A 23,393-nucleotide genomic window follows, 5' to 3' on the forward strand; every position below is an offset into this window, starting at 1 on the left:
ATATTAAAGACGGCTGGCCACATCGGCCGGATTATTTAGTAAAGAACTACAAAAAGGTAGATTAGTTAAGGACAACAAATATGCCAACTGTTACCAACATAAATTAGACAACGTCTGACAATTTAATCCAGTGAGAAACTGAGCGTTTAGTATTTTCTCGGTGTTATGGAGAATTATACGAAGAACTGACAATCGAGCATATTACGTGCTAGCATATCAACAGGTGAAAATAATCATTTATAAAAATACTCGTAATGTCTTGTTTGATCTAGTTCAAAAAATGCAGATCATGTGATGATTTAAAATAACCGATTATTACACGATAAACGATCAAATCAACGAATCTTTTTTAATCCATAGTGCCCTTTATAAACGCGTGGTTATTAATAATTAATTTTAACTGTTAAAATGGTTGTTTTCAATCTAAGAATACACAATGAAAGGTGCTCGTGAAATTCAAAGCTTACTATTTCTGGCAAACTCGTTCACGTGACACGGAATTATTGAAATACAATAATAACTTTCGGTGATTCATAATTATATATAGGGTTTCTTTCCGAGTATCTTGATATATTCTTAGTGAATGCACTGTCGTAGAGGCTGCAAACAAGTCAAAGAATTTAATGCTAAATAAGGGGTCGCAAAAATGAAGTCGGATGTCGAGCACAAATTGAAGGAATTTTCAGAACGTACAACGTGTCATGGAATCGCGCAGATATTTTCCCGAAAGAACAGGGTACATCGATACATTTGGATCTTGTTGGTGATCGCTGTGGTTGCCACGCTCAGCAGTCAGGTAATATTTTAAACTGCCTGCATTGCATCGCCGTTCTCTATAATTTTAAAATTATTTTACCAGCTTGTTACACGTGTGATGCAATACGCCATGTTCAAGACAACAACAGTTATATCAGAAAAACATGTTTCTAACTTACAATTTCCATCAGTCACGGTCTGCAATTTCAACTCGTAAGTAGACGTTTGGATTTTTAATTTTAGACATATACTGTTTGGAGCAATTGATTATTCGCTATTCCGAGGAGATTCCTTGTATGTACAAAATAGGGTCCTCCCGTAGTATGTGAACTAAGATGGCGGACGCCGGAACGTAGTGTGTGTACAAGGTTACGGTTAGGCCATAATTTTATTTCAATTTTCCTTATGTTAGTTCTATTACGAGTTCGGAGACTAGCCAAGTGATTCCCGCAGTATTTGTACCTGAAATTATGGCCTAACCCTAACCTAGTACACATACTACGTTCCGGTGTCCGCCATCTTGGTTCACATACTACGGCAGTACCCAAAATAGTACGCAAAAACGAAACAAAAGAGCGGAGTGGTAGATTAAAACAAGTGACCGTGGTGATAACTCCTGGTATACGCCACAACAGCGCAAATGACACCAACCTTAGTTCTGGATTATGTCTCAATTCCAAATATATCTGAGATCATGTGATGGTGATAACAACCATGTTATTTCAAATCGCAGATTGTTTAGCGTAACAGAAGACTACGAGTACCAGGCAGCCACACTGCTGTTAAAGGCTAAAATAGGCTACATACCCATAACAACTAGTGGCGATGGTTTTGACGGCGATGACTATAACGACAATGACTATAATAGCAATTACTATAACGGCGAGGACTATTACACCGATGGATTCAAGGTACTACCTACTACTAACCATTATCAATTTTACACCGCCTGATATTCTATAATATATTGCAACGCATTTTATTCTAACACGTAAAACAGTAAAAGCGGGAAGTCTCAAATGAAAAATAAAGTAAATGAAATATTTCAGTTCTTCGGCAATTACAACAATTCTGTGCTTGATTATATGAATATTAAAGGCTGGCAATTAGACGACAAGACTCTGAAATGGTGTACATATGGTCCGCGGAACTGCACAATTGTGGGTATATATAAATAGGTATTTTTTACAAATCCATAGCAATGAATAACACACAAAGTCACTTTTTGTGGTCAATTGCATTTCTTATACAACAGGCAAATTTCACAAGCCGCTTGACAAACATGGGAAAATGTTGGACGTTTCAGACTTCCATTCCGACTTGGAAACCGGGAAGTAGAAGCGGGTTGTCTATTGGCCTTGACATTCAAGAGGTACTTTATCAGCATCAAATGATATTTTCAGACTTTATGACTTTCGTTAAACGACCATGCATTCGCAGGACCAATACTTCTTATCGTACGAGAAATCGAGCCATGTGATAGGAATAAGAGTTCAAGTTCATCCACAATACGAGGAACCACAAGTCAAGGAGTTGGGGCTGGCTGTATCGGGTGGAAAGCGCGCATTTATCTCTGCACATCAAAGCGAGGTGGGTTTACAGGTCGCAACCAGCACAACTTAATGGTATCTCCCAATTTGAAATAAAAGCTAAACGCGCGAGAAGGGAAGAAGACCAAAACTACGTGCACGTTTCTATGTAATAATTGTATTTTTGTAGCGTATGTAGTAATATCGCTGCATATGGATAAATTTGGTGTCTTTTAGTTTCAGACTATTTCAAAATCTGGGTAAACTTGAACCTGGATTAAAAATTGATGCGGTGTACAATTGATGTTTTAAGAGAGGCATTATCCTTGGGATCAGTCTCATACTTTCCATTTCAGATAAATCTGATGAAAAAGCCTTGGGGAGAATGCAGACCAGAATCAGAAAACTTGAACTATTTTGACACATACAGCGTATCTAATTGTTTCAACGAATGTTGGAGGAAACGCACTGGTTTAAATTAGATGACTTGCCATTACTTATACTGCTATTTCAGCGTTACCAATACGTTTTGTAGTTTCATGCAATACAAAAGCTATATCATTTAAATTTGAAAAATACCAAAAGACGTTAATTTGCGCCTAGAGCTTTATATTTGATGCCATGAGGTTGTGGTGGAATAGGTGGATCCCTATTTCGAGGAGACGAACAAAATGGGTCGACGTTTTGGGCATTTCATTTATATTTCAATAGAATTTATTATTTTGCTGAATTCAATTATCGTTAAAAAATCCTAAATGGGAAATGGCCTATGTTTAGTGAGATTCGGAAAAAATTACCACGTAATTTTCATAACGAAACAACGAGTACTCAAATTTTTACTTTCAATGACTCTCGTATCCAACTATAGGTTCTTGTGGATGCGGAATGTATGACGTTGGCATGGATAAGAAAATTGTTTGCGACCCTCAAGAAACAACAGAATGCATAGCAAAAGCAGGTAAAACTCTGATCGTTCTTACAAACTAGTACTTTAATGTCCAGAATTCATAGGGCGAAACTGATTAGCGTTGCATTACGCAAATACAAGCAAATTGGCGATTTGATTTACCTCAGTTTCCAATGCCATTGCGGAACAACATGTATGAATTTCCATTTCACACTCGTTTAAAAACAATTATGGTATGACATTTCACATATGTTCCTTTTCAGCCATTCTGCAACGAAAGCTCACTGTCGAAAAGTGCAATTGCCAGCCTGCGTGCAAAACTACTGACTACATGACAACGATTTCATACGCTGATCTACAAACTTCGGTGAGGACAATTTTGTTACTTTATGAAAAGAATGATAATGTTATGATAATGTAACGTTTGAATCATCTGTTGCGAGAAATCTGTACATGAAGCATGTCACTTTCATACCACTATTTTTACCTGGAAAGTTACGCATTCCGAATTCATTTAAAGTCTTAAACTAATGTCAGAACATCGCACTCCAATAGCAATTCCGTTCGTCTTCAAATCTGACATTTTAATTCAAGTTACTACCAACGCCCTACGCAAAAAAACGAAATGAATATATATAGCTACTGGAGTTTATATTCAAACAGAAGACAATTTCGTTAATTTCCAGCCCGATTTCGAGCAATTGCATTAGCGAGTTTTGACCGAGCTAAGGGAAAAAATTGACCTAACGAAAATTTTTTTTACAACAGGATTGGGTAGATTTGACCAATGAAGAGGGATTCACAGAATATATATTGAAAAACATCGTTGGAGTCAACGTCTTCTTCGATCGAATGAGTATTACGAAACAAGACGAAAGTGAAGCAACTACATTCACTGCATTTCTAAGTAAGTATAAAGTATGCTCAGAAAAGATGATGTAGATTGGATATCAATAGACAAACAGAAATATTGATGCCCCATCCCAGTTATCCCTGCGTAGGGCATTGCCCAGGAAACGCTAGCACATGTCGGATGTCATCAAAGTATGACTAAAGAACATAAATATAGATTGTTTTCATCTGCTAATCCCGTGATTGTAACTTTTGGCATCTGCTTTATCAGGTGACTTGGGCGGACAGCTGGGCTTTTGGATGGGGATCAGCGTCTTGACTGTGTTTGAATTTTTACAACTATTGTTGGAAATTTGTAAGAAGGCAATGAATCATACAAAAGCTTCATCAAGCATGTCGAAGACTAAAGTTATAAAGTTGAAAGAAACTGACTAACAATCGCAAGACTTTCTCTCCTGGGCGATTAAGCTTTAACCTACAATATCTAAAAACCATCTTTTTATAATATTTTATTCCTAACTGGATCAGTAGTCTGAATAACAAATACTTTCCTAGAATACAAGTTTTTTAATAGAAGATCTAATACCAGGGACTGAAAATAGAATATTGTGAATAGAGAAAAACGCACATGATGAGTCTTCCATGCATTGGAAATAAACTACGGTAATGCATCTATACCTAATGAGAACAAACTTACATAAAATGTGATTGTCTCTACGCCCCTACACCATGAACTTAAAATATAGTATGAGCGAATATGTCATGTTCCTATGCAGGTACTGTTTTTTAGCATAGGAATTCTGTTATTTATAATTATACTACGGGAACTTCTTTATAGAATACGATTCGGATTTATTTTGATTTGTAGAATCATCTCAAGATTCCATGCTAAATAGAACAAACATATGATCAGCATTTGAGAATGCATTCACACTATTGAAGATATTTCTGGCACAAATTAGATTTGAAGCAGACATGCAAAATCAAACATAATTGATTCCAGAAAAATAACTTTCTGGTTGATTGAAACCGTTTCTGCACTTGCTAAGCAATCAAGAAAGAATTAAAGAAGTATTGTTGCTCACATCATTATTAATGAAGAACACCATAATGGGAACCTTCAAGAATAAATTGTTTTTTAAAGATAAAGAAATGAATTATTATCAAACCTTTTCTTCATTTTCACTTTCTTCATGGTAAACCTCCTCCTTTGTCTCTTCAAGTTCTTGCTGGTCCGAAACCTCAACTTCACTTTTTTCTTCTTCCTCTTCTTTTTCGACAAGCTCTTCAGAAGAAACCGATTCACCTCGTTCTTCGATAGTTTCACTGATCACTTCACGAGATTCTTCATTACCTGAATCGTCATCATGTTCTAATATCGCTTCTCCTTCTGTGTCAGTTGGTTCGGTTTCTGATTCGCTACTGCTTTCTGCTTTTTCCATTGTGGTTGTTGTTGTTGTTGTTGTTGTTGTGACAATTTCATCAACTGCTTCATCTTCATCATCAGACTGTAGTGTCCCAGTGTAATATTGTTTTTAAATCAAAAATTTGGAAATCAGAATACAGAGATCTTTATTAATTAAGAAATAGAATCACCAAGGAGATGGTAATCAACAAGCATGCAAATCAAAATCAGAAATCAATTTTTAGCACAGATTAAGTCAATCTGCAACTTTGGGGAGAATAGCTGAAGGACAATGTTAACATATAGCCTACTATAGTAAAAGCATTCAAATGGCCAATTGAAAGTGCATAAGTAGCATTTTCCCAGCAGTATTGGCGGACAATGCATTAGGTTTTCCAGCAAGGTTAATCTTTGTGATATTAAGTTCACAAAAGTTTTCCTCAGCTTTGAAAACTGATTACAAACTTTTCAAAGCTAACATAAATCAGACAAGAAATCAAAAGTTTGGGATCCCATACAATTAAATGTAGGTCCAAATACGTTATTTTATTTGGGATTGAATTTTTTCAAAGAAGGCAGTTTGTTCGAGTCATAAGCGCAGCCAAATACCATAATCCACACCTTTTTCTGTTTAACAGGTCGAATACACAAATGTATTGTAGTAATTTCAGTTTTGGTTGTTTTTGAGACATTTCTTGGAGGCCGTACTGGCATAACTAGCACTTCCCCAGAAGTTTGACTTAATCGCCTCTGAAAATGTGTTATGAGGAATTTTTCAACACTTTAATTGCATTTTACAAATATTTAAAAATTGCTCTAAAAAACTTTCAATTTACTATTACTAATGAACTAAGCTTAGTATAAGCTTAAGTTTTACCTTTTGAACTTCTTCTTTAACTTCCTTTTCCTTTTGAATTACCATTCTTGATTCCTCTTTAATATCAATTGGGTCTTTCCGTTTGTATTCTTCAGTTTCCACAGTTTCAGTATTTTCAAATTTTTTCTTAAATGTCCTGAAAAATTGAAAATTTGGTTAGAACAAGTTAGTCATATCAATCTCAAATTGAATTCAGTCACATGAAAATCTAGGAAGTATCAAGCTTTATTTATTAATCAATTATTTTATTAATCAAGCTTCTCACTTCTGACAGTTGTTGAAAAGTAATGACATACTCATCGTCCGTGAAAATTAAACATACCGGTTATTTTTTAAATGTAAAATAAATCAAGGAACACTCCGAATAAATCACATACATATATAGAGAGAGAATAAGTTTTGCCTGAATATTTTATTTTCCGAGTCTAAAGCTGCTAATATATTGGTACAAAAAGTCTGACTTTCGTAGAGAAATATGTTACAGCAATAAACCATTGTAAGTGCGATGATCTTTTTATATGTATTATTCTCACTTGATATCTTTTGATGAATTTATCTCAACAATCTCTTTTGTTCCTGCTGGCTCTGGACGAACAACTTCTCCATGAACCTCCTGTTTCTTTGGAGTTTCCCGCCTTTTATAATAATCATGATAAACCATATTGTTTAAGAAAGTTTTATCTCAAGTATGTAATGCATGAGAAAAGTATACATGATAAACTTATGGTGTCTAAAGGTAATCATTTCCGCTGCTGCCAACAAATCTATATTGGGAAGACACTTCATCACTGTCAGACTGATAAATAATGAAATCTAGAATAGAAGCATTAATGAATGACTTACTTAGTAGTGACTGGCACTGGTACTCTTCCACCTTCAAATAATGATTTTGTAGATTTTAGGTCGACTTGATAATCAGGATTTTCTCTAGAACCAGCTTCAGTAGTTTTAACCTTTGAAATCAAACATACATTACTATAGAAATGTATGTATAAAGTAACACATAAACCACAATTTTCAATATAATGACTTGAAACTGGAATGGACCAGATGGTTAGTGACAAATTTGAGATTTGAATTCATTCCTTCAAACTAAGTTCCCTGACTGCAATGTAGAAGTGAGCTATTTGGCTTGTTAGAAAAATCCTAATTGCTTCCAGATAAATTTATAACAATATTGTTCAATACTGACAATGAACATACTAACAAAACTTTTCTACATTCATTGGTCAAGAATAAGTACAATCAGCATTTTTCGATTGAATTGGAAAATCATACCACATCAGAAACAGAGCTGGCTTCGCTAGATTCACTGGTTCTTGGAGATGCTGCAGCAGCCGCCGCTCTGCGTTGTCTTGCCTCTTCCTCTCTCTGTCGAACTGTATTTCTTGGCACATATTCCTCTACTCTGTTTGGTGATTCAAATTTGGATCTTGCTGACTTCAGATCGAGTGACATTTCATAGATAGGTTTTTCCTATCAGCAGAACAGAAAATATTCAGAAACAATACATATACAATCGAGTTTATAGGTTCGAATATTAGGAATGAGAGTTATTTTAAAACAAACTACTGCTATATCTTTGCTTATTAAGTCAAGTTTGTAATCAATTAAATCACTTGTATCAACTGAAGTTATGAAGATTACATGATATATGCCAGTTCTATGGTTGAAAACAAGCATTTACCACTCTTTAATAATCCCTGTTAAAAATCTATAAATTGAAATCAATAAAAGAAAAAAAGTAATTAACTAACTCTTGACCCAGCTGTTGTCGATCTCACAATGTCGGGATTACGTTCTGGTGAAAGACTCATTTGAGACTGTGGTCTTGAATCTGCTTTCTCTATTATGATTGTCTTCTTTGGTGGTGATCTACCACGTTTTTCCTAGATACATGAGAAACATTAAAAAACTGTTTTGGGGCCAGTGAATACAATGGTGCTGGAACTTGGAAGGCATTACAAGTTTTAGTCTTTTAAATTAATAAATTTAAAACTTGACCTTGATTTTATACTTTTAATTTGTATGGTAAGCTCGGAGAACTACTATGTACCACCAGCCTTAAAAAATAGAAATTTTATATTTGTAATACACACTAAAGGGTAATATTCAAAATCATACAATAATGAATGCACCAATTCAAGTGTTACAGCTGTAGGTTTTAAATAATGAATATTTCATTAAAGCATTCATATTGCATTCAAAACTCCGATGCAGCTTCAAAAGTCTTTCAGCGGGAGATGAAATCTAGTTATCCGATCAATAGCAAGTAAGTATAGGTGTGCAATTTCTGTGAATATGATTTTATTGGTAGATATGGTGATCTATGTGTGAATATTTTATGATCTTCAAAAGCACGAAAATAACATACAATGAAGCTCACTGACATTTTTTATCATGCAAAACCAATTTTACCAAATATATATTGCATTTAATAAAAAATGAGAATATCATTAACTGATGTAATTATGTTTTTAATTAAACTTCTTTCAATGACTCAGAGGCATTGTCGACTCGTTTGGTTTCACCCACTTGTTACCTATTTTATTAAAATATTTACTGCTTTTATTTATAGCTGTAATCTCAACTATCGTTTTTTAGAGTTCTCCACAGCTAATATCTGTTAGTCAATGATTGCAGTTCTGGCTAATTATTAGAAGTTCCCCAACAAACATTCACATTCGAAAGGTTGGATAGTTGGATAGTACATTATGTACAAAGGTTGGATAGTTGGATAGTACATTATGCACAAAGTCAAAACGAACAAAATTTTTATTGACGAATTTAATAAAGACGAGTTAATAACACCAAACTTTGAAAGTGATTCAAATGCATAAAAGCAGGTTTTAGGTGATCTGCCTCAAAATGCATGGAATAAAAGCTGGTCTCAAAATGAGCATCGATGTATTGGAGTATCGCATGAACGTAGTGCAAATTTCAAAATTACGAATTTAGCCAGAGTTCATGGCAATGTAATGTGTCACAGTAATATTATTCCCACCTGTGGATGCTCGAACATGTCACGTACTGAATGAATGTCAACAGATGGTACAAAATCAACTTCTTCTTTAGTTCCTGCAGGAGGAGGCTTCACAATATCGACACTGCTCATGTTTTCTTCTTCTTGTTTGTTTTCACCTAAATTGTCAGGACCTTTTAATTTAGTACTCAACCGCTTCCCGTCTTCGTAATAATAATTAACTTCGCTATGCTCTAAAACTACGACGTCAGGGTCCCCAAACTTCTTTTGGCTTTTGTTTTTTGCTGACTGTGGAGATTCCCGACCAGATGAACTTGACGCAGAACTTCTGGCACCGTCACGTACTGGTGAAGGTGATTTTGAGCTCGCACTACCAGACCTGCTTCCCCGAAGTATTGGCGATGGAGTAGATTTACTGCGTGGTGGTCGTCTACCAGGACTGGAGCTTGAAGCTGTAAAAACCATTTAAACTTAACATTACTTAATCCAACTAGCTGGCCGTGAGTTTTGTCAAAGACTATCTGTACTTGGAATACACGACCAAATAGGAAGTAATTTACAAACATTGCAACATATCTACCGCATTACCATATCTACTAGCATTACCAAATGCTAGAAAATTATTGCAAGGTGGCGTTTCTGCTTATTGACTGAATTGAATTGACTGTTATCTAGTTCAGGGAGTGAGAAATCGATTTATTACAGGGTTACATCTAGAGCTCGACCGATATATCGGCCAACCGATATATCGGGCCGATATTGCGTGTTTGCCGATATATCATATCGGCCCAACCGGCCGATATATCTGGCCGATATATATCAGCGTTAGTCGCTTTTCCACGTTCTAAAAAATGAGTATTTTTCCCCGGGAAATATCTGCGGCCGAGCGTTTTCTTTTTTTGGCTTCTCTCATTTTGCCTTTCAATGAACAGAGAGTTCTCTTCTATATTTCTCTCTCTCTTTTATCTCTTCGTGCGGCGCAAAATCCTCGCCTTCGAATATCTTGCGTCCCCACTAGGCTTGCACGTAATCGACAAAAATCAATTCCGTAATTACGGAAAAATTGATTACGTAATGACCCCGTAATTGCGATATTTTTTCACACGTTTAAACCTATCATAAAAACCATTTGAATCCACTTCTTTTCCGAATGGGACATCGAAGTTTGGTTTTCATATTACCGACAGTACTACACGCCGGCGACAGATGTTAAAGACAAATACCAAGGAGTGAATTCAAATTAAATTTATTCTGATTTTTATCTTGTTTTATTGTGTTGGCTTTGATTTTCTTTATCACCTTCGCAAATTAACCGTCCCAATTTTATGCGATCAATTTTATCATTACCGACACTGGTATACGGATATTTAGGAAACGATAGTTGCCTTTTTTAAAATCGACTTTCGTATTGAATAAAAATTTCGGGTTTTTAAGTTATTAATCAACGACAAGCTTATTCTCTCGTTTAATTATACCTGCGCTTGCCTCGCGACGAAGACTTGTTATTGCTCCGTTTTTTACATTATCCGACTTTGCTACCTAGTTAGCAATTTATAATAATTATTGATGCTGAATTATTGACGATATTCCGATTACCAAGCTTCATTTTATATCAAATCATTTCGCGGCCTAAATGTTATAACATTATTTGCGATAAATTTAGATTAAATGTTAATTATTTAGCCGGCGATAAACTCTTACCTGTAACTCGTTGTAAATTAATGCTAATAAATTTTATTTTGTTTTTTAATGCGCTGTGATTTGTATTAATTAAAGTGATTGAGTCGGGAAAAGAAAGTAGCCTAGCCTTCTCTCCTTTTGAGCGCTTATAGCGGCGGTAAAATTCGTTTCATGTCTGTTTCACGGAGAGAAAAAAAATACGCCTTCCGGAAGTACAATCAACTATCACACATTCCTATTTATCATTATCAGCGCCGAATAAAAAAGATACCAAATCGTGGACACAAAAAAGTCTGTCGGTGTTAATTGTATTACAGTGATAACGCTTATAATAATATCGTTTTGACCGTGAAACCAAACGCTCAAACGGGGTGGCAACGCGTCATGCCGGCTCAAAACGGCTGCGAATACCGGAACTCTTAACTTCTTCTACGTGTTAAACTTTTAATTTTTTACAATCGACGGAATTGACTGCTTGGAAGGAGCACGTTTCAAATGCGAAAGCGCTCGAACAATAATTACGACTTTACGTAATTTGTAACTTCCCTTCCGAACTCGAAATAATTCCGTAAATTACGTGCAAGCCACTGCCTTTTTTCTTTTGTGCATTAATGTGTGTTCTTATTATTTGCTGTGAAACTTTTATTAATGATGCAAGCACTGTGTAGGACTGCTTTATTTTTTGACTGAAACTGAATGTTTCTTTCTATTTGTATTTACTGCGGGTTCAGGTTGTAGATATCGGTATGTCGATATCGGTTATCGGTCACTAGTTGGCCGATATATCGTTATCGGTGCCAAAAAGTGATATCGGTCGAGCTCTAGTTACATCCATCAAATCTAATGTCAATTCTGAAGCGACAGTTCTTATCAAATACGGAACATGACAATATCAAGGATTTATCAACGGCCAATTATTGAGCAAGCTCTATTGTCCTATATTTCTATCATAACTCACATCTGCTGCTTCGGCTTCTTCCAGAAGGAGAACTTGACCTTTGTTCAAATAATTCTCTGGTCTGTTGAAGGCCAATTGAGGTTGAATCGTAATCAGGTGTCTCCTTTGTACCAGCAGGAGGTGAACGAATAATTTCTGTTTCTTCGGTTGGCTTTGATTCTTCTTCCTTGATCACTTTTTCTTTTATCACTAAATTAGTTGTTGATCTTCTCTGTAAATTATAGAAAGGATAAACTATAAATCAAAATAAGACAAAATTTTTATATTTTATATGTATGTAACCCAGGTTGTTGTGGGTGTATGGTATATATATAATTTTACTTCTGCCCGTCTGTTCAAACCCATTTAATAAGTGTTGTAGAAACAAAATTCTCGGGCCTATGAAATCAGTGGTAAAAAAGTCTGAAATATGTAAATAAATATCATCTAATGCCATACGAAACTAGTCGCAAGGAGTTAAAAACAAACTCCTTATCATTAAAATACTCAAACTCACTGGTTATTCTTATTTGATTAAGACTTTGACAAAAGCAGATAGTAAAAAAATGAACTTAAGTTCGAGATCGTTTCATGGACTTTCACTAAGGTCTGTATTAGTGGCTATACTCTGATAGCAAGTCAGAAAAAATGTCTAATCACACAAATTACAAAGCATTGAGTCACCAGTTTAAGTAAAATATAGTTTTAATTGCATGTAACCTTGCTTTGGGCACAAAAGGAAATAAAAAGAACAAATATTAAAACAAGAACTCTAGTTTACTATATCATTCACTAATGTGGTAATTATACAATCAAAACTTATTAAAGAATCTTGTATAACAATAAATCTCGTTTCTAATCAACCTAAAGTATGGTGAAAAGTGTAGCTGACCCAAGTTTATTTTGGACCAACACAAATCTTTAAAACCCATACTAATACTGTTACAATATCAAAACAATAGTAGATAGGCACAATCCATTTATCCATTTTAAACAACGATCTCTAATCTTATAGAAGTTTCTTATTCTGTGATATGTTTTACTTGAAACGCATGGGGCATTGCAGAATTTGGATTATTCCAAAATTTTAAAAACTTTCCCACTATTCACTTGAAAAACTTATCATATGAATGATATGACCAATGGTGACCAAGCACCAGTAATAGTTGTCAAAAACAATTTATTTATAACTTTATCATATCTTGAACTGTTATCTATCGTGTTTTTATTTTTACTACCAGAAGCAATCTTAAATGATTCAAATTTGATAAACTGTACCAAAAGTACTTTAACTAAATGTTTATTCAGATGTGATTTTGTTTACCTTCCGATTGACTGAAAAGATAATGGCCAAACATAATTTTGAAAGGTAAATTAATTACAAAAGTTAGATAAAACAAGCAACTTATATTTAGACAAATTAAATTTTAGTAAATTGTTGGTACAAAAAATAAATAACAATACTGGAAACGCACATTGCATTTGAGAATATGTAGCATATGCACGCTGGTAATTGAATACTAGATCAAAGCAATTGAAAATTCATTCACAGACCCTGATAAAATTGTTAGAGTATCTGAATTCAACTGAAATTTCATGCAGACAGCCCACACTATACAACAAAATTACCCTCAATTAAATATAAGAACTCTTTCCTCCCAACTATGGTTCTGTCTGTTAACAACTCCTTGAATAACTAACTTTATGTCAGCTATTTACAAGAACTTAATAAAACGATGTAGAATCGTTCAAAAAGAAATGAATCAGACGCCGGACTTCATAAATAAATAAGAGCAGAATATTGCAACAGTTTTTCTCCTAAATTTATAAACCCCATATGTGCATGGACCTGATTTAGAAGTCAGCATTTAACACGTGACCACACGTGATGGAGCGCACCTAAACGGTAAATTATTGATAGACTTTTTAGTCCGTATCGATTATTCACGTCTGTGATGCCGGGTGTTGGTCTACGAGACGGAAAAGTCGATGTTGTTTATGTTAATATTACCTGGGGTTACAGACGACAATTAATAAACTTTCGACATCATGCACACGAAAAAAAATACGGTACTACTAATTTGATTACGGGGGACATCGGCTCGCTACGATTAGTTCTATTGATGAAATTCGACCGACCTAAATAAGACGCTGACGCATATGGAACGCAAAAACCCGATTATTGACAGACGAAAAGTCTATTTTTGGCATATTTTCTAGTCACTGATTTCCCATGTGCCGATTCACAAAATCCCGATTCGTCAATTTGTAAACGACGTTATTTTTTTTCGCCTCGGTGAATTGAAAGTAAAAATTAAATTTTAATGCAGCATAAACAAACTGCTGCCCCACGACGATTTAATAAACGTACGAGCTTTTTAAAGAGGTTCATATCAAGTTTACAGACAGATTAGGGAGGGAATTGATTTCTAAAATATCCAATTTCACGGGTGTCTGGGGAAAACGTTCATTGCACTCGCTGCACTTCAATTCTTTCGCGAGTAATGGTTACAAAAAGCGCAAGAATGATATGCAGCCTGGATTTTAAAAATGTCATCTATCGACCACTGAAAAGTTAAGCTATGTTAGATTACATCAATCGATTTTGGGAAAACCTAGTTCCAAGGAAATATTTTGTTACAACAATTGCTGTAGGGTAAGAAGAGAATTATTTTGAACAGCAAAAGTACAAAATCAGAAAATGAGAGAAAAAATCACTTGCTTTTTGCTTGGTCCATCTCACATGTTCGAGTATTGTCATACAAAAAAAATAATATAAGCATTAAAGAGTGTAATGTGAGGTAAAAGGAACTGGTGGGGGTATCATGAAAAAGTTCGCAAGACATTAGGTGAATTATCACAAGAAAAAATAAATCTAAATCTCAGAAATTAAAAAAAAAACGGCGTTCGGATAATTAATATTATTTAAAAATACAAACGATGTTAGACGTACAATTTAGAGTGAAAATTATTACGGTTATACGTTAAAAACCAACAATAGAAAGACCTAACCAAACCGAACGAAATTTTTATTTATTTTTTGCATTGAGAAGATTAATTCCTAATCATGATGGATTGGAAACCTATGTTTGTCGTGCATTGTTCAAATGATTATTATGTTGTTCCATGTATACCAGTAACTCAAATTGATCATATTTAACCAAGATTCCTGATGTTTAAAAGAGCATAAATTTCTAAAAATGACGGAAACCGCTACGATACATTTAAGCTTTTAAAAATCCATATATTTGCAGTTGTAAAGTTTTAATTTTGACATCGGCCCTGGACTAATTTGATATCTCATACTTACAATTTAATAGCCTTCCAAATAAAACTATATCCGAGGCGATTAAAATCCAGATTAACAGGCACAGTCATAATTTAACAAAAAACAACCTATTCTGTTCTATTTTGTTGGGAACTCTAATACATTATATATACACAGGCCATGGTCTATAATGGACCGTCTAGAACGGCCAAATAGTCTGGCAAATTGGAATTAACGCCATGACATAGCGCCGCGGCAAAACAATACATTTCAACGTGACTACAATTTCAGGCGTGAATTACTTTATGATAACATGCTATTTTCCCGACGGTCGACTCATTGACAGAATTCATTCTGAAGTTCGTTCTTTCAGTCTATGACCCGTCGAGCTTTATTTTAAAACAAGCATCTTCCATTACAAACCGTACGTATGTATCATCAACAAGCGACGGACGTTCTGGGGCAATTTCTAAGTGTCAATCTCATACGATTTTGTACCGGTATTGCGTTCAATATTTATAGAGAAGGTTGAAATATTCATGTGTTGTGAGCTAACAGGTTAGCATAATAAAATATTCAGGCTGGAATAGAAGTCAAAAGGGTATTTATAGGACGACTGGCAGCGGAATTGTGATCTGTGAGCTCAAAATGCAGACGATATCAAACGAAATCAAAAAATATCTGTTTCTAGGTGACACAGGAAAATACAAGACTGGATAACTATTACCTGTCTAACATTTCAGCCATGCGAATTGCTGATACATTATTTGGGCGATTTCTCCAGCAGGCTGGGCCAACCAGAACACATAAATGAATGAATACCGATCGCCGAATAAAAAAAACGGTCCAATTTCGTATTATAAGGCTGAAGTAAACTAATTAAAAGCAGGTAAATCAGACGAGTCCGAATTCCACTAAACATTTTCATGTCCCAGCATATTATGCTCTCAACCTACCATGTCTATGTCGAAAAACACCGCGCCACGCCCAATACAAACCTCACCTCAAACCAAAGAAGTAGACAATGTACTTATATGCACATTTGCTATTTTCAGACGTCAACAGAGCACATGAATTATCAATGCTCCGAAAAGACGGCATCCGGCGTGATATTGTTCGCAAACAGAAAATAGTACTAAAATATGACGGCAATTGGAAGCAGTTGTAAATCATTTGAACAGACGTCTACTGATGGAACGAGCACGTTGCATATCTCAAATTGATAGACGAATCGAGGATTGAATAATTGGTGCTCCCGAAGTATGCGAACCAAGATGGCGGACATCGGAATGTAATATGTGTACTAGGTTAGGGTTAGGCCATAATTTTAGGTATAAATACTACGGGAGGCTCTTGGCTAGTCTTCGAACTGATAATAGGACTAAAATAAGGAAAATTGGAAAAAAATTATCGCCTAACCCTAACCTGTTACCCATGTTACGTACCGATGTCCGCCATCTTGGTTCGCATACTTCAGGAGCACCGAATAATTCTATTAGAAAATTGACCATCGCCTTCCTAACTTTCAGACTAAAATGGTATGGTTTTTAAAAGCAAATAATAATCCATAATTGTTGCAGTCATTTCTACCCCTAACGCTTCAAGCTAAAAATCAACCGAGGTTTCCAACTTGCGACGCCAAGCAGGCAAACAAACATACATGACAAAATCACCAAAAACCAAAACTCGCAACAACCGATAGACCAGAAACCACAACAACCCCGAATTATATTTTATGTTTGGTTTATTATTTCTTTTCCCTCTCCCTTTTCCGGTTACGCATCGAACCGAAATCGACCTCGAAAGGACTGGTCATATTTAACAAGGTTTCCAACTGAAATCATGTCGTAACCGCGAATTTAGTTCGTATCTGTTCCAGCACAAATACACAATCCTGTATAAGCATACGGCACGACTGATGTGATGTACAAACTTCAATGGTACCAATGATACATTCAGCTTGTGATTCATAAAAATTTCCGACACAGCGAACGAAATTTTTAACATCATAAATAACATTGTCGGCTCAATGAAAAATATTGTGAACTGAACTGATTATTAAACCACGCCGACATGACCAATAAGACTATTTCTGTCCAAATCGATTCTAAAAGATCGAGGAGCCCATTGTTAAACTGGTATCATTTGCAAATACAAGTTACTTGGTACAGCATGTCACCAAGAACGGAAATGATTGTTCCAGTCCAGATTGAAACAACATAGTACGTCACCAAATTTTTGAGTGGATTAGATTAGATTCGAAAACAATGAAAATTTTTAACAAGTTTAAAAAAAGCTGAAACCACCTCGAATATAACTAACTATCTTGCAAAACTGAACCTTTTCTAATAAATCGAAAACTATCTCGACAAACAGCTCTCCATTTTCCAGTCAAAACATGGCTAAAAGACAAATTATCATCAAGTCGGAGAAAGTCGTACACAATGCGTCATCCGAGTACGATATTGTCTCGAAACATTTAAAGGGGCGCTCTCTCTCGTCTTGCCAAAACGTGCGTTTTTTCATTCCAAATATAGTAATGCGGAACAGCAAGGCATAAGCGCCACTCGTTTCATACCTAGCCAATTATACCTTACCTGCCGGCGGCAAGTGCCGTGGGACAGGCGGCGATTTAATTATGGAGATTTCGACATGAAAATTACTGCTTGAAATTTAAATGATTGCTTTCATTCTCCAATTTCCAATCATCTGTTGTTTTAGGCAAATCAAACATGTCAGTCATATAATTATCCGTTATATGCTGAATTTTAAACCTACAAATAAATAGATCCTGACATATTGGGAGATATCATGTGAGGACCATCCAAAAACACCGTTCAGTTGGGCAGAGAAATTGTTTGATAAACGAACGTATGATTTTAACACTATCGCAAGGACCTAAAACGCACAAGCGTGGATAAGATTCAACTGACGTTCCATGGCCATGGGAACATTGCTTTTATTACTATAATTACAGATTTGAAAAGCCAAACACTTTTGCAAAAGGCTATTTGGAACGAAAAAAGAAACTGATGAAAATTCATGAAATACCGGTCACGCACTTCCGCGAGAAGTAGTTGTCTCTTATGCAGCAGACAAGAGAGCCATAAACTTTCTATATTTCAACTTATACACGAACGAATAGTTAGTACCTGCTCACTGTTATTTTAGGTTATGCTGAAATCGACTCAGAACGAGGTCGATTTTATAAATTCAATAATTCAATTTTATGGAATCAACTTTTTACGGACAATGTCCATTTGACAGAGTAAAGTACCCAAATAAATAGTATAGGAAAATTTTGAAGACAAATACCACTGAAATTGCGTCATTATAATAACAACTGAGGCATGTCTTGCTAATTCAAAAAGGCAATATATAGTTTTTCATTCGTCTGTATTACTGCCTGCAATTCCTACAAAATTTCCATAAATTAGTTATCATCTCACTGATCATTTTTCAGCATAAACTGAAGATTGCAAATTTTATGACATCACGCTGAAGTTATTTAATATTAAACACATTTTTATTCAGTAATCTTTTATCTACTGCAGTCATCAAATGCCGCCAAAACATTCCATTTCTTGAATTATATGTTATTCACTCCTCAATATTGATAGATTGCAAAATGTTGAGAGTTTGCGGTTTCAGTACCTTCTTTGTTTTAAAACTCTCGAGACTCTAACTTGCTTGCTTTAAGTAGAACTTGATATCAACACCAAGAATCTATCGAATTCAATGTTTGGGCTAAAAGATTACATTATTTGAAGATTGAGTCATCGGATATTTTAGACAAATTCCGTAGACATTTTTATCTAATTTGATAACAATATGTCTTGAACAAACAAACGTAGTTAGGGAAAAACTTTTTCACACTTCAGCAGTGATAAACCGTTAATGACCAAATTCAATATAATGAAATTGACAAACCAAATCGTGGACCAAATTCAACGATCTAACGAAAGCTCATAAATAAACGTTATTCAAATTCAACATAGTTAGGTTAACGACTTAAGTTTTGTTTCATTTACGACATTGCCAAACCATATTTATTTATTGATTCAGAGTTAGCTTATTCTTATTTATTTGAACATGCCGGTAAATGAAGGTCAAATAGTCCAAGTAATCGGCGAAAAGTCGAAGCATGTTTACCCGAAAGGGAGAGAAACAAGCGAGAGAAACTTTTCATATACTTGGCCAATATCCATTTTGCGTGTTTTGAGGAAACTGTTGAACTTGGTCAAATACTAACTGCGTAAAAGGCGGCAAAGCTACAAACAGAGTCATGGATTTGGAGGAGGTACTAAGACAAAACACAGTAATGCGGTGATGTTACAAAGTATGGTACATTCAGTTTACCACGGCCAAACGCCGTTCATTGTGCGAAATCTAACAAGTAAAATAATGCAAGGAGTGACAAAGGAGTTTCGGATATATTTCTACAAAACAATATCATTGTATTTGAAAATTTCCACTAGACGATAATTCAACCTCTCATTACACTTGAGCAGTCTGTCAAGTGCAGTTCATGATATAATATTACAGTAGAATGGTTAACCACAACCTACAAAGGAGTGGCAGCAATATAAGTACCGACGAAGTACCGGACATCGCGACTCAACACCGCCATCTGGTGATATTAGTACGGATGAAATCAATCGCACTGCAATTAACACAACCATCTCAATTTAGCGTTTGGTATTCCCATTGGCCACTAAATTTAGAGGAGAATATAACCAATCAATGAAACATATAAAAAAAACATATTATCGGCTAAATTAGAGGTCACATCAACCTATTTTCCATTATACACAAGGTGGTATACGGTTCTGAAGAAAAACAGACTTAAAGCCACCCTCACCTTATAAGAATGCTTTACAGCTGGTTTCTGTCCTTTTGTTGAACTTTCTGCCATCATTGCTTTGTATCTGGAATTGAAACTGGCGATAATACCAGATAAGAGGTAGATGATTAATTGAGGTGATACATGCAAATCACAATAGAAATCAACATCATGCAAAGCAGATTTCATAATTACAGTTTGTAATTATAAAATTGCAGTAAAATATACACAATATATCTTTACAAGGTGATATATTTCAAATACATAATCAGAGAATTTAAATTTTCTACGGTGAAGCTAAAATCTTCTTTGCTGTGTTCAAGCAAATGATTAAAGCAATATCTTCAAGCAAATGATTAAGTATTTATTATATATGGTACAACCATGCAGTTTGCATAAGGTATAGATGTGGGAGAAAGTTTAGAAAATTCCGTTAAATATAATTATATATATCAATTTTAACTAGTAAATATAGCTCATTTCAAATGTATCCGAAGATCAGATTTGAATGAGAGATTCTTGTAAATATAGTTCAAATATTTTGACTCGCTGATAAGTACATTTCGTTAAGCACTAAGATTATGCTTCCATTGCTCCACTGATTACCATGCATGGTTAGCAGATTAAGGTCCCATCAGGATAATTACATGTGAGAAGATTGCTTAACTGATCGAGTGTCACAGAATGGTTCGCAATTCGCATAACTACCACCCAAATTCATGCATCTGGTACAATGAATTTGATAGCTGAGCCATCGCCAACTTGAACGGGTAACCTGGTCTGATACCAAGTGATTAAGCTGTGAGAAGTAGATTAATTGAATTGAATATTCATGTATTGTTGTTTCAATTTCGAATTTGAGTCAACTTCAAGAATCATTCGTTTGTTTCAATTTTTGAATTGTTCTATTGCATAAGATATTTAAAATTATTACATAAAATGAAATATAATTATTTTCAGAAAGGCAAGAAAACAGGGACAGCAGGAAGGTTCAAAATCATATAGAAAGCATAATATAGATGAAATCATGCTAATTATATAAGTGATTTACAAAGCATTAGATGACTATAAATTACTTTTAAGATCATAGTATCACTACATCTTTGTTAATCAAGCAAGATAAAAAAAAAATACCATGTAGTACTGGGGCACATTTCATTACACTACTGGTGTTCAATCAATGTCCAGTAGATTTTCATAATTTGACAAACCTTGCTAATCTATCTTTGACAGATTCTTCTCCGATCATTTCATCATATCTTGCTTCCGATGATTTGACGATTTCAACATCTGTATTAGAAAAATAATACTTAATATAAAGCTGCATTGGGTAATTTTAAACACCACAACTCAGTTTGAGATTGCACCGCTGTCAAGTGATTATTGAAGTAAGGTCTCATTCATATTATGGACTAATAAAAATAACCAGCATTGAGAATAAAACATTTCATCACAACTTTAAAAGTCACTGCTCCCCAATCCAATCAAATTCTCCGGTTGTTCAGTCCATTTAGCTGACATGCGAGTGAATGGCTGCTATCATACCAGATGTATGGACATAATCATGATAATGTGTCAACTAGTGCATTTAAAGATGTTACGTCATAATTCTCACAATAGCGATGATAAGTGTTGAATAATGATGCCGGCCCAACACTTTCAGACTATATTTACATTCAGTTAATAATTCACACAACGATAGTATCTAGCACGGGCTGACAGAGAGAAAAAATTTAACGAGAAGGTGGGGCTCATTGACATTCCTTCACTCTTCATACATAAAAAGTTGTTTAAAATATGTTTCATGTTTGGGCCATGGGATATAAAGTATTGGCAGTCAAGACATACATTCATGTCCGCTTTCTTCACTAGCATTAAGATTAAAATTGAAAAAGCTAAGTTAATTAATATCTTCAAGCAAATATTAATAATTCTAGAATCATTGAAGTCATAAAACAATGACCTCCATTATTGAATTGGAGAAAAGTACTTGCTGCAAAACTGGTAGCTGATACAACCAATTTATCAAATGCGCTTCAGTGTACACAAGAATAAATAAACTTCACTATTACAAAGAAATATGCCAGATATTGCTAGCCATCTACTTCCTCAAAATAGTAATCAATATTTCAGGGGCCCAGATATAGAATAAAGGTATGCGTATGAGCATTAAACGTTTGAATAAAAACACTTAAAGCAATTTACTAAATATAAGCAACAATGTCTTTGTTATATTGACTCAGCCCAATGGCCACTAGATCATACTGTATGATTATAATATAAACATGAATTATGCCAAGGCTGATTCTCTATTAAATTGATTGTTAAATTTTATGACCAAATACCACACCTTGTTCATGAAGTTAATTATCCGATATATCATTGACAAACCCTTATGTCAAGACTTGAAAAAATTGAATGATTTGGCATCAGAGCACCACTGCACTTTACATTAGGGGGAAATGTTAACAATTAAATGGCAATGATCATATCATTTCTTTGGATATGAGAAATTGATGGGTAAATGTGAAACTTTTTAAAAGTTTTGTGATGATTTCTGAACACATAGGGTGGGTACTTGAGAGATCTCATGTTTGAAAATAATCTCTAATATGTCAGCTTGACACTCGAAAACTATTTTTATGTTCTTGGGTGATTTAAATTCAGTAGTAAGTGATATGACAAAAAGATAAAGCATTGATGAAGAAAAAGATCAAATAAATACTAAAAAACAAGACGAACTTTGAATTAAAATTTCTGGAAGGTTGTATAAGGAGCATTTGGGCAACGATTTTATTATGTAGCCAGTTTATTTCAGAATAGGTCCATATATGATTACTAAAAACAATATTAACTTATGAAATCCGAGATAAAATTCAAACCAATCAAAGAATATAACGAGGAGTTGAACATGCGCCATGGAAATGGTACACCAGTTACAAAGTAACCTAACCAGCATGAACTGGAATAAATGAAAACAGAAAATCAAACTTCACTTTTTTCTGAAATGTGCATGTAGTCAATAAAATAGGATTGATTTCAAGCACTGCAAAATGCCTGCATAACTGAGAGAGCAATCATTCCACCAATACAGGAAATAATTGAAACATGTATTGCTGCCATTGATAGTAATTATTAGTTAGTAAATCTCAATTAAAATTAGAACTTTCCTGAAACATAGTAAATTGTGTTGCATTTAACGAATACATGAATTTCTTGATAACAATTACTGAGATAATTGATGTTAAAAGATGCAAACCCTACCCATCAATGCTGTGATTTATTTTATTCGACTGTTCACAATTTGCATGAGTGTGAAAAACAACTTAATACTCCCATTTGCAGAAGCTTAAAAA

General features: G+C 34.7%; 2 protein-coding genes across 9 annotated transcripts in view; one reads left to right on the forward strand and one right to left on the reverse strand.

The window, feature by feature from the left end:
• LOC120342213 (uncharacterized) overlaps positions 1 to 23,393 on the reverse strand; it is a 50,593-nt gene that overhangs the window by 18,851 nt on the left and 8,349 nt on the right. For 5 of the 8 annotated variants that reach the window (XM_039410949.2, XM_039410953.2, XM_039410952.2 and 2 more), the window contains 10 exons: positions 21,249 to 21,327; positions 20,056 to 20,134; positions 11,948 to 12,158; positions 9,331 to 9,761; positions 8,084 to 8,215; positions 7,605 to 7,802; positions 7,170 to 7,279; positions 6,860 to 6,961; positions 6,327 to 6,462; positions 5,214 to 5,552 (listed from right to left, as the gene is read on the reverse strand). In XM_039410949.2, coding sequence (XP_039266883.2) covers positions 5,214 to 5,552; positions 6,327 to 6,462; positions 6,860 to 6,961; positions 7,170 to 7,279; positions 7,605 to 7,802; positions 8,084 to 8,215; positions 9,331 to 9,761; positions 11,948 to 12,158; positions 20,056 to 20,134; positions 21,249 to 21,327 — 1,817 coding nt within the window. Of the gene's footprint in view, positions 1 to 5,213; positions 5,553 to 6,070; positions 6,200 to 6,326; positions 6,463 to 6,859; positions 6,962 to 7,169; positions 7,280 to 7,604; positions 7,803 to 8,083; positions 8,216 to 9,330; positions 9,762 to 11,947; positions 12,159 to 20,055; positions 20,135 to 21,248; positions 21,328 to 23,393 lie in introns of all 8 variants that reach the window. The other 3 variants (XM_078110630.1, XM_039410950.2, XM_039410956.2) reach the window with 3 other exon arrangements.
• On the forward strand, positions 79 to 4,825 carry LOC120342214 (acid-sensing ion channel 1C-like). Its single transcript, XM_039410957.2, has 11 exons — positions 79 to 796; positions 860 to 969; positions 1,490 to 1,667; positions 1,806 to 1,916; positions 2,012 to 2,128; positions 2,197 to 2,346; positions 2,642 to 2,756; positions 3,154 to 3,243; positions 3,456 to 3,559; positions 3,961 to 4,099; positions 4,316 to 4,825. The coding sequence occupies exons 1-11, from the start codon at positions 647 to 649 to the stop codon at positions 4,477 to 4,479; spliced, it is 1,428 nt and encodes a 475-aa protein (XP_039266891.2). The 5' UTR covers positions 79 to 646; the 3' UTR covers positions 4,480 to 4,825.

The sequence above is a fragment of the Styela clava genome, chromosome 3 (genome assembly GCF_964204865.1).
Source record: "Styela clava chromosome 3, kaStyClav1.hap1.2, whole genome shotgun sequence".
NCBI lineage: Eukaryota > Metazoa > Chordata > Ascidiacea > Stolidobranchia > Styelidae > Styela > Styela clava.

What these genes read in the sequence shown, in the direction of transcription:
- LOC120342214 (XM_039410957.2), top strand. Translation starts at nt 647, where the DNA reads ATGAAGTCGGATGTCGAGCACAAATTGAAGGAATTTTCAGAACGTACA. An exon ending in GTCCGCGGAACTGCACAATT is followed by an intron (nt 1,917 to 2,011) that starts GTGGGTATATAT and finishes CTTATACAACAG; the next exon opens with GCAAATTTCACAAGCCGCTT. An exon ending in TTGGCCTTGACATTCAAGAG is followed by an intron (nt 2,129 to 2,196) that starts GTACTTTATCAG and finishes ATGCATTCGCAG; the next exon opens with GACCAATACTTCTTATCGTA.